We start from the raw sequence: 12179 nt of genomic DNA on the forward strand, positions 1-12179 counted from the left end.
TCACAGTGAGGACAAAAACATTACAATTGTGCGCGAACAATTGCATTTTGTTAGTTGTCATGCAATAAAGCCTATTGTTTAACAATGGAGACGGTCGATTCTCACTTGAACTTTGATTTCAACTTATCCAGTTGCACAAACTGACGCCAAATAAGGTTATAGAATTACTTCCACCTTTTCGAGGTCCCCGCAAAATGCCCTAAAGGACCGCGGACCCAGTCTGAGAACCGCTGCGTTGATCATTTTTGCGATCCAAACACTTCTATTCCGGAATAAATTAGAATATTGTGAAGTCACACGGACAGCGACACGAGAAAACGTTACATACGACACTCTGATCCTTGTCATTTAACTTTGTGCGCACGCTTCTATTTAGTTAAGTTCTTTTTTAACCAAAAAAATTAAACAATGGTAGTCACAAGGAGCTTTTCAAATTTGAAGAAAAATGCCACTGTAAAAATGTTCCACTGTAAAAATGCCACTGTAAAAATGACTTTTAGTTGTTAGTTAGTTCCCTGCATATTAGGTACACAGTTAAGTTAAATTTTCCACGTTCTCATGTAGCTTCGAATGCTGTGTTTTTTTGAAACGCGGATTTTTATTTGTGTATTTAACAGATATTGTTAAACATCTAGTAACAAACAGGCATTGTTACGCGCGCACACACATCAAACAGTAACAGATACGTTAACCTGCGCGCCGCCAGTTTACCTCTTAATTCTTATCGTTTCATGGTATAGACGCGGTTGTAGCTATCTACTAGAAACTTTCTCCGTTGGTACATTAATTTTATAATATATACAAATATTTTTTCTTGAATTCCGGACTTTTAGGTACATTTTACCATTTCTCCCTGACGCAGATTTAAACACTAAATTCCCGGACATGTCAGGGAAAATCCGGACGAATGGCAACCCTATTATAGACACGAGAAAATATTTTTTTATTTTTTTGCATAGTTTAAAGATATTTTACAAACATATTGATATGTCTTAAAAATGTTAAAACACTTCCAAAGCATTTACTTTAACGAGCTGCATTATTTTTTTGGAAGTACGTTTTAAAGCAAAATTACAACCTTAAAATTTTACCCATTATGATAACTTTGTTTTGCGAAGTTTTGACAGAAGAATGAAAACATCACTTTATATTTAATGATTTTTGTGTACGGCGTGTGCCGTGCTGTGTGTGTGTGCGTAGAGTAAATAGAATTTCCAAAAACATTCGTTTTTAGATTTCTACGCTGTATGGTTGGCTGGTGGCGCAATTAAAGTCTGCATAAAACACTCGTGTTTGAACTTTGAATCGTGTTTAACATGGACTTTGGGATTTGTGCGCAATGTCCATCAAAGCAACCAAAACCAAATGTTCGCCAACCTTTAACGGCTTGGAAGAACTGTTTCACCAAAAATTGAAATGTTGTCTTATCAGAGCCACATGTCAAGGTGTCAAATTGTTTCTTTTAAGTTGAAAAATATGCCTACCTATATCTACTAATTGCTTTACAAACTGAAGCTTCAAAGGTATGTTTTGAAAGTATTTTGCTCAGTGTGTGCTGTAGTTGGTGGCAAGGAAATGTTTTAGTGCAATTTAGGTGTACAGTTTCGTTTTACCCGGCAAACTAAACTCAATTGAAAGACAATTATTTCTTGGGTATTCCTTTGTCAACATGCAAGAATAGTTTTACTTTTACCCAGTTTTCACGAAGCACATCACAGACTGAAAAGGAGAATCATTTTGTATGCTGACTTGTGATAGAATAAAAGAGGATAACTGGACGGAAAAGACTCATTTATGCAAAATTAAAAAGTTCCACAACCACATACACCTAAGCTTCTTATACAGTTAATCAATGATTGTTAACACTAATTTAGAAAGCAACACATCAAAAAATTAAAACTTTGCACCACAATAATTTGTGTAAGTTTAAATGTTATGGAGTGACTTTAAAACTTGCACCACAATAATTTGTGCAGTTTAAATGTTATGGAGTGACTGTTAACAATATGTGGTTAAATGTGCTCCAGTTTGGCATTTATGACTGGGCCCTACAGGAAAAAAAATGGCTTACCATAACACACAGGAGCGGGGCAGTGTTGGTAAGACCAGGTGTAGGGCTCTAAAAACTAAACACTTATGTTACAGTTATATGTTAAGGTTGCAGAAAACAAACCAATAATACAAAATGCAAAAGCTTTCATTTATTTTGATATTAAATTTGACATTTTGTGTATTGTAAATGTGTGTAAATCTACATTCCAGATTTCTATGAAACTTTTTGAATTGTTACTTTGTAGGTCATGGAAATTGTCATCATACACAATTTTATTGTTGAAATCTGGCCATCAGTATTGAATGTTACAAACCTATTTATTCTTTGCAGGTTTTTGCAACAGTAGTGTTGCTTAACAAAGTTTGAAATCATGCCTAAACACAAGACATTGACTTCAAGTGACTCTGACTCAGAAGGAGAACGCAAAGTAAAGGCGAAATTAAGAAAAGATCAATCAAAAAAGAGGAAAGCAGATCAAAACCAAAACGAAACTACTGCAAAACGGATTACATCACAACCAAATAGCAGTGGAGGTAGTGATGAGAAAATATCATTGGGAAAAATGAAATTTGTTTCTGTTCGTGAGTTTAAAGGGAAAATTTTGATTGACATTCGTGAGTTTTATGAGAACAATGGAGAAATGAAGCCTGGAAAAAAGGGAATAAGCTTGCAGGCTGAGCAATGGCAGAAATTGAAGCAGTCCATTGATGATATTGATGAAAAAATCCACCAACTTTGCTAGTTTAAGCTCAATTTTATGGAGACAATGATAACGTTACTGTTAGATAAGCATGCTACATGTTTTGCAAAATACTTTTTATGTGTTCTTATTTTGGGGTATAATTGTAATGAGGTATAAAACACTTCATTTTGTGTTGTTGTACACCAATATAATTTGTTTTATGGCTTTTTTCTTTTTACCTGATTCTCACAAGAAAGTTTAGGTTTCTGTATGATATGTCGGTGTTGGGGCGATTGGTTTCATCAGTATGTAGCTGTGGATCAAACAGTGGATTTCTAGCTTCTGTCCAGAAATCTGTGTTACCAACTTATCTCACTACAAGAATGTACAGAAAAAGTAAGAATACTAAAAGCTGTTTTTGATTGATCATAAATTGTGTTTCCTGTTTTGTTTTACAGTCAAGCAAAAGGAAGGAGAAAAAGTGACAGTGGTATGTCTTTAAGCTAAAAAGTTTATTGTTGACTCACAAGAGGTGGTGTAAGTTGTATAATGATGTGTATGTTATAAGTAGGGCAAATATTTTTTGACTTGTCAAAAAAAGTCAAAATTTTTGGAATAGGTCAAAAATTGTCAAAATTTTTTACAAAGTCAAAATTTTTACAAAGTTAAAATTGTTTACAAACTGCATTGTCGTGGTGTTGTAGAGGTTGCACTACCAGTGAAATATTCATTTTACACCTTGTAGCTTACTTTATACTGTTGTAATTGGCCCATTGCCCTAATTATTGCGAATCATAAACCATCAAGTGAGTAAAACAATTAGGTTGATATGGCGTGATGCTCAACACACCTCAAAACGCGCAAAATTTTGGTAGGTCGAAAGTCATTTTACTGCAGGTTAGGTGCAGCTCTTGCTTCGGTTTTGCTTTAGATACTTCATGTATCTTTCGTTTATACAAATGTATTGAATAATTTTTGTTGTGTCTTAGCTGCAGTTTTTTGGCAGTTTTTTGGCAGTGATTTTTAATTAGCTCATTCCCTTTTCAGAATAGGTTAGGTCTATGTTCAGATTTTTGCCCTTCTGTAAGACTTTTGCACATTCTTTCGCTCTAGTTTGATTAGCCTAGCCATATTTTAACTTTTTGAACGATAATGCGTAATTTAACTACTTGAATTCTTCATAGGTCAAAATTTTGTCAAAAAAAAGTTTTTTAAGGTCAAAATTTTCAATTTGTAGCTCAAAATTTTTTGTTTTTTAGGTCAAAAAATAATTGCCCTAGTTATTAGCTACCAGTTTAGGTATACAAGCACAAAACTGTATGGGCAATTCCCTTATTAGGTTATTTTCCTTGCCATGGAAGTACATTTAACTTTTCCAAACGTATTTTTGTACTAATGAAATCATAGCTTAGTCATAACAAAAGGCAAGGACCCTAATACCGATTTCTGTGTCAAGTCTACCACAAAATGTTTTTATATGCATTTTTGCATCTGAGCCAAAACACTTGGCATATGAAATCAGGTATGACAATGCAAGAATAACCACTAAAATGGCAAGGTTTTTCATATTTTTTTACATTTTAAGCCCCCTCCATCGACCACTTCGTTAAAACTTGTCAATGCCCATGCTTACCTATATATACTGTATGAATGATCAATCAACAAAAAAGTTCAGGCAGTTTTTTACATTTTAGGGCCTGCTGGTTACAGTGGCATATATGCTGTGTATGCAAAACTAAATGTATTGTAGATTAAAGGGGAGGTATTTGAAGATACGAAAAATGTTTATGTGGAAAAGGCTGTCCCAGATGACCCCTGCCCATTAAGAAGTAGAGGAATCCAAATAACATATGAGGTAAAGACACCTATAGCTTGAAAAGTGCTGAAGATTTGTTCATTTAGAAATTGTTAACTTTATGTTTTGGGTAAAAATGTTTAACCTTGCATTTATATTATAGTTGGCTGTCTCTACAACGGTATTACAATAGTTATGGGTCCCCTTCCCTGAAGGGGACACATATTGTTTTTGTCCGTATTTTTTTTCTTTTTTCTGTCTAACGCTGGTTTGGTCAAGAAAGAGTGCTTTAAATTTATTTAATTTTGGCCCATGTTAGTTATTAATCTGAACTTGATCCTCCAGAAGTTTGACCCTGATTGACCCAGCGGTTCACCCACAGGCCCCCGAAACGTAAATGTGTCTAACGCTCGTTTGGTCAAGAAAGACACTGTAGGCAGAAATCCCAAGAGAGTAACTCACTGGTTTACGATAGAAGGAGGGCTCAGCTTGACGTCAGACAGAAGTTTTACGAGACGTCGTTTCAGTGATCAGAAATCAGCTGTTTTGTATAGCAATACTATTTCGTTTTATTAAGTTATCACTCACATTTTCAGTTTTGGCAAATGTTTCACACCTATGACGTGATTTAAACCTAATAAGCGTGCTTCGGTTTCGCATACGCCAAGCAAAACTTGTTAATCAAAATAAAGATGAAAAAATAAACTTGACATTTTTGCAAGATAAATATTTTTAAATGCTCGTTGTCAGGTCGGCCGCCGCATGACCACGGGTTACTTAAGGTCAACTAGTAGGTATTACTAACACAGTTCTTTCGTTCGTCATAACGTAGCATTTTTTGCAATCAATTTAGGAATCAATACTCAAGGCATGTATAAATTAGGTTAAACGGTGTTGTTGGACAGTAAGGACGGCATGCTATTGAAAACGGTGTCAATAGGTCAAACAGTCGTTTGGCATGTGCACCCTGAGAGGTTACTACAGGTCAATAGTTTTTCGAAACAAAGTTAAATAAAAAACAATTTTGTTAGCAATTGTTGGGTTAATGCTTTCTAAAAATTTGTCCTTAAGAATCTAAAAACACCGCAACATTTGTTTACCGTAAATCTGCACAAACACGCGTGTGGGGACCCATTAGTTTTTGTTTACAAAAACATTCATATGTGTAGATCAAATGATGTGTATAGTAAATTGGTAAATATCGTATAGAATATATAAAATGGAAGTATTTCAGAAAGCCACCCTTCTAGTTTATAATCTTGATTTGTTTCTGCAGGCAGAAACTCGTGGGTCCCCAAAACCGCAAAGTTGTAAACAGACAACCATAAGAAACGTTGCTATAAAGTCAAACACAGTGATTGGTAGTGTTACTTAAAAAAAGAAGTTATGTAAAGTACAAACTGTCCAAATCTCATGCAATTGAGACATTGTTATAAGTTTGTGTGCCTAAATAGCATAAAACACTGACATCTCAAAATGGCATATTATACAAACTGTCAAAATGTATTGTTGATTAATTCGCCCATTTTGGGGGTTGGTAGGGTAAATATTAGGGCTGCAGGGTGAAACACAATATTCGACAGCTACAAATGCCAAATTCAGAAAACTATAAAAAATTCATCCAAATTGGATGTTTTTTGAAAAATAGGTGGCTTAAGCAGTAAATATTGGGCTACATGGTGAAACACAATAATCGACGCCCTAATATGGCACAATGAACAAACTGTCCAAATTTCATCCGAATCGGACATTGTTTAAAAAAATCACCCATTTTAGGGGTCTAGTGGGGTAAATATTGGGGCTAAAGGGTAAAACACAACAATCGATGCCCTAACATGGCACAATGAACAAACTGTCCAAATTTCATCCAAATCGGACATTGTTTAAAAAAATCACCAAGTTTAGGGGTCTAGTGGAGTAAATATTGGGGCTACAGGATAAAACACAACAAACGATGCCCTAAAATGGCACAATGAACGAACTGTCCAAATTTCATCCAAATCGGACATTGTTTGAAAAAATCACCCATTTTAGGGGGCTAGTGGGGTAAATATTGGGGCTACAGGGTAAAACACAACAAACGATGCCCTAAAATGGCACAATGAACAAACTGTCCAAATTTCATCCAAATCGGACATTGTTTAAAAAATCACCCATTTTAGGGGGGAGGTGGGGTAAATATTGGGGCTACAGGGTAAAACACAACAAACGATGCCCTAAAATGGCACAATGAACAAACTGTCTAAATTTCATCCAAATCGGACATTGTTTAAAAAAATCACCCATTTTAGGGGTCTAATGGGGTAAATATTGGGGCTAAAGGGTAAAACACAACAATCGATGCCCTAACATGGCACAATGAACAAACTGTCCAAATTTCATCCAAATCGGACATTGTTTAAAATTTACCCATTTTAGGAGGCTAGTGGGGTAAACATTGGGGCTATCGAGTCAAACACAACAAATGGCACATCTACATAACTATAACTACCATCTGTGAAAATTTCATCCAAATCCATCAAACATTTCAAGGCAAAACGAGGTGGACAAACTTTGGGCAGAAGAAAAAAAAGAAAAAAAAAGAAAAAACAAACAAACAAATTGAGTAAAATCAATATGTGTCCCCTTCAGGGAAGGGGACCCATAATGAAAAACAATTTGTTATGTATACACTTGTAGCAAATTGCTTTTTAATTTAAAGTGTCTGTAACACAACTGTTACAGCTTTCTAGAAAAAAAAAAGTGTTTGAAACCTGACCTTGGACCACAATATCGGGGTCAAAGCAAGAGAATCAATTGAAATTATTATTTTTTTGTTCGTTTTTAAAGTTTTTGTAATTATATGACAATAATAGTGCAAAAAGAATACGAACAAAATTTTTTTATTGTTGGGTTAATGCTTTCTAAAAATTTGTCCTTAAAAATCTAAAAATCACCGCAACATTTGTTTACAGTAAATCCGCACAAACACGCGTGTGGGACCCATTCGTTTTTGTTTACAAAAACAATCATATGTGTAGATCAAATGATGTGTATAGTAAAATGGTAAATATCGTATAGAATATATAAAATGGTAGTATATCAGAAAGCCACCATTCTAGTTCTAAATTACAAAGCAAAGCTCATAGGGTAACTAAACAGTCTGAAAATAAAGGCTTTCTGGAAATAGCTATTTCTTGGTCCTGCAGACTTCATTTTTTACCATTACAGTTGACATCTACTGGACACTTGGCCTTAGTTTCTGGGGAATTTGGTCAGTTCTGTAACACAAGGACACTCACTTACTTAAAATTGTTGTTAGTTATGATTTCAGGGTAACCCTATTTAAATCTTTAAGAAATAAAGAATTTAATAGATGCAAAGGTTTGTGTGCTGTATTTGCCATATTGATGTATTACTGACCTCATAATGACTATTTTACACCAAATTAGTCACGGTTTAAAGTAAATCAGGCTAATTGCATCAACAAGTCTTTTTTGTGCAATTAACCAGAATATGCCATTAGCCAGTATTGTTTTTTTTTTTTAAATAATAATGGTCTAGGGATGTGCAACATAATACAAATCAACAGAATATGCAATTTACTGGTGTGTAGTTAGTAGTTTTTTCAGTGACCTAAACAGCCAACTATTTTAAAAGCATATTGCAACTAAACCAAATTTTGTGTTTAGGATGTACTGATTTTGCAACAATTCATCACAAGCACAGGTGAAATGCTGCCTCGAGAACACACAAATCTGTCCCAACAGGAATTTTTCAAAGTTTTAACTTGTGTAAAAATGGCACAGAGAGCTAGTAAGTGTACCTTGTCATGCATGTTTAACAGAAATGTATGTAACACTGTTTAAAAGAAATGTTCCCACACTATATTGGGTATATTGGTGTATTTGTGACAACTTTTTATATTTACTCTTCTAGCTAAAATCGGTTAAGAAAAAGAGTTTTTGTCAGTGTTGTTTCGTCACAAGAATTTTTGTCACAAAATTGCTTGTGTTTAGACCTACTTCCAGGCACGGAGGACCAAACTGACAAGCAAGGCAATTTTGTTCCCAAGCTAAACCGCTATCTCACCAGATATGATGTGGGTTCACGAACCCCTATTCGATCTAGGGGTTTACAGTACACAAAGCGCTTGTACAGGATTGGTGACAGACGTTTGGCTCGTGACGCTCCCAGAGTCTCCAGTAGACCTTGGAGTCTAAATCATTAAACACCTGTTTTTTTGTGTAGAAGCATGAAACAAAATAATAAAAATGTCGATTTTTTGTCATATTGGTTACAGACCACTAACCCACTGACATTTGTGTTTCTATTAACAACAAAAACTTAGAAAAACGGTAAATCTTTAGGCATACAAAAACAACCAAATACGAATTCAAAGCGAACCGCTGGTCAAATGGATTCAGGTTCGGATTCACTTTGTTTTGTTTTTAGGGGTTCGGTTTAGGTTTTAAAAAAAATGTAGACTTGTGTGTTCGGGTGTTGTTCCGGTTTCAGCAAATTACCCGGTCCGAACCGGTTTGCGGTTTTACACTGGTTCAAATCCCCTTTAGTTTAATTTTACAGATCAGCTATATGATCTTTAAAATAATTTTGATCGTGCATTGCGGGACACCGTCAAATTCGTTATTTTTGACACGCCCTACAGCTGATAACGTGCGTATATCTTTGCATGCACCGTTTTGAAAAAAAGCATCGTCAAATATAATAATACAGGCTGCATTTTTTACTGGGTCAGGTCCAACGCCAAGCGAGATATAGGGTTTGGATTTTTAGCAAATCGTATTTTGCGGTTCGGGTTTAATGAAATAAATCGCTCTAACCGGTTCGCGCGTTAGGTTCCGATTCGACTCCCTGATTCGAAGTATTCGAATACAGAAACTTTACTCGACCATTGTCTGCTTGTGATTAGAACAACTATAACAAACAGTCAGGGAAAAACATTACTTGATCAAATTCGTCATTACAGAACCATTCCGTAAAACAGCAGGATCGCCAAAAATATGGTTTATCGAGTCAAGTGTCGTGTTATTCGAATCATGCCCGAGTAGGCCCACTGGCGGGGTACAGACGGTTGCTTTAAAACGATTGTTGATGTTGAACCTGCAGGTGTTGCTACTCAAATGAAGCCCGGCCATACGGGAACACCAGTGCGGTTCTTCGGAACGTTTCCTATGATCCGGCAGGCAGACCTGGGTTACTGGAGAATTGTCAATAACGGAGTGAGACAGGTGGTCTATTGCAATGAAAAAATGTTAAGACATTAGGTATGTCCAGTGGTTCTCAAACTTTTTTTGTTGCGACGCCTCTGAAAACTTTTCTGGACTTGCGATGCACCAGCAAATAAAAGTTAATGAGAAAACTTATTATTAAAGTTGTGTTTATTGATACCACAACAAAAAGCGACAAAGCGCAACTATTCTGCGACGCCCTTAGAAAATTGAAACGACGCACCAGGGCGTCGCGACGCACAGTTTGAGAACTACTGGGTATGTCTATCAGCAGGTAGCAGCAAACCTAAAACAGCAGGATGGATTTGCAAATTGTATACCTGACTGATGTCTTTAGCTAACTGGAGTAAGGACGGTTCGTTTTGCAAATCTAAATTTTTAAGAATTAACAGTAGCCTATAGTATCAGTTAGCGAAAACAGGAGCTTCCTGCACAATGTGAAATTTATCTTTCAAAAGAGGAACTAGTTTTTTTTACTTATTAAGATTTCCACTGACTGTTTTGGTATCGTTCAGTTATGTACATGACGTGTAGCCTACGTAAAGGTAAAGTGGAGTTTTTCAAGTTTGAGATGTCCCGATAACAAGCCCGTTTGCATGAGCTGTGTTCCGGGGGACCACGGGTGTAGATTCACCAGAAACACCTACTAAGAGCATTTTTGCTTTTTGATAACTTTTACTTTATTCCTAATTAAATCAGCTATTTTACGCACTATTTGTCTATATTGAGGTTTTTCATGATTATGGATTCTTGTTTACTCTAGCCCAGTGCTCCGCAACCGGTGTGCCGCGGCACACTGGTGTGCCGCCGCAAAACGTATAACTTTTTGTGTTAAATTTGTTTTTATTTTATTCATAGCAAATGATACAGTTCACAACACCACCAAACTAAAGCTACACTACTGTAGCGGTTGCGACATAATTTGTGCAAACTTTGCAATATTTGTTTACCAAAATAGCTCGTTTTTGACTCGCTAGCTTAAAGGCTGCGAGGAAGTTAAAATGTATAGCAACCAAATCCCACTGTATTGACAAATCATGTTCGGACTTTGTAATATTTCCTGTCGCAGTTAATTAGGATGCAGAGGCAACTTTGTGATCTGGTGTTTATGTGCTTTAACCGTATGTTTTGTACCGCGCTGTGATTGGACGATGCTTTATGTGGTAATTGTACAAGAGCCAATCGCAAGAGCACATGTGTACGATTTAACGCCTTTATCCGGAGTATATATAAAACCGCACTCGTTCATTTCGATCTCTTTCCTCTTCTACCATCTCTCTCTCTTCTCGTGAACAATAAACAAACGAACCGAAGTGCAAGACACGTGTGTGGAGTTTCCAGGACTCCGGTCCTGACAAGCCCAGGAGCTTGGGAGGTTAAGGACGGTGGTATACCTTCTTTAATTTGTAGTGACGCGGTTGTAACCTTGAGACTCATCACCGAACATTTATAGTGACTCGGTTTTATAGCTTGTACCGAGACAAACCGTATTTAACACTACAAAAATTTTGGTGCCCCGAGTGAGGAGAACTTACAAAACATTTGCTGTTTAACAAGTGGTAACTTCAGAAAAGCTCGAGTGATGGCAGCGAAGTTTACTACAAGAGACCGAAAGAATTTCCAGTTTGCCGTCCAAATGTTTGGACTGCATCGTTAAGCTAAGAAGTTGTAAACGTTTTATTTTTTTGCAGAAAACTGTATTTTATGTGTTGTCATCAACGTCGAACGTTTGTTTTTGTTTCTCACCGTTTGGATCATGTTTCTATATCATCGTTCGATCAGTTACACCGCAGTGCGATGTCTTTTCTTAAACCAGGTGAGCAAATATTGAAGTGCTATTCTTGGCTGATTTGTTATTTGTATGCATATTTGTTTAACGAAAGAAAAACTTTTTACAACTCATGTTACATCATATGCGCACAAAGAATTGTATCGGCCTTCCACTGTGTTGACCTCATGCGCTCGATTTTAAGAAACACGTAATTTAACCATAAAAACAACCAAATCGTGTGGGTGCTGTCCACTAGCCTAGCCATAGGAGTATATTGTTTATGCCACCGTGCTATTACATCGCATGTTGCGCCAATTAGGCGTTTATTGTTCTTCTTGTTCATGCATGATAAGCCAACTAGGCGGTCTTTATTACTTGTCCGATTATTGTATTACTACGCCAAATAGGCGGTGATTACTTTATTATTATTGCATTATGACGCCAACTAGGCGCTCTCTGTTTTATTATCATTGCATGATACGCCAACTATAGGCGCTTTTCTATACATTACAAAAGAACGAACAATCGAAGCTTGTCGCAGCTTCCGAGCATGGCTCGATACACGTACGTACTTTTTATTACTTTCCCACGAGGAATGAATACTATTATACTTCATGCGAATGATTATTTACATCAATATACTCCTG

At 36.2% G+C, this 12179-nt stretch overlaps 2 protein-coding genes across 2 annotated transcripts; both read left to right on the plus strand.

The window, feature by feature from the left end:
- Positions 1-2351: 2351 nt before the first annotated feature.
- LOC145239157 (activated RNA polymerase II transcriptional coactivator p15-like) lies at positions 2352-2992 on the plus strand. The gene has a single exon (XM_080102446.1). The coding sequence runs from the start codon at positions 2424-2426 to the stop codon at positions 2793-2795; it is 372 nt and encodes a 123-aa protein (XP_079958572.1). The 5' UTR covers positions 2352-2423; the 3' UTR covers positions 2796-2992.
- Positions 2993-3001: 9 nt separating this feature from the next.
- LOC145239147 (large ribosomal subunit protein mL66-like) lies at positions 3002-9252 on the plus strand. The gene is made up of 5 exons (XM_080102433.1): positions 3002-3131; positions 3194-3225; positions 4486-4590; positions 8202-8325; positions 8529-9252. Exons 1-5 carry the CDS (start codon positions 3011-3013, stop codon positions 8738-8740), a joined length of 594 nt encoding a protein of 197 aa, XP_079958559.1. The 5' UTR covers positions 3002-3010; the 3' UTR covers positions 8741-9252.
- Positions 9253-12179: the final 2927 nt, after the last annotated feature.

The sequence above is a fragment of the Phallusia mammillata genome, chromosome 1, assembly GCF_965637545.1.
Source record: "Phallusia mammillata chromosome 1, kaPhaMamm4.hap1.1, whole genome shotgun sequence".
Taxonomy (NCBI): Eukaryota; Metazoa; Chordata; class Ascidiacea; order Phlebobranchia; family Ascidiidae; genus Phallusia; species Phallusia mammillata.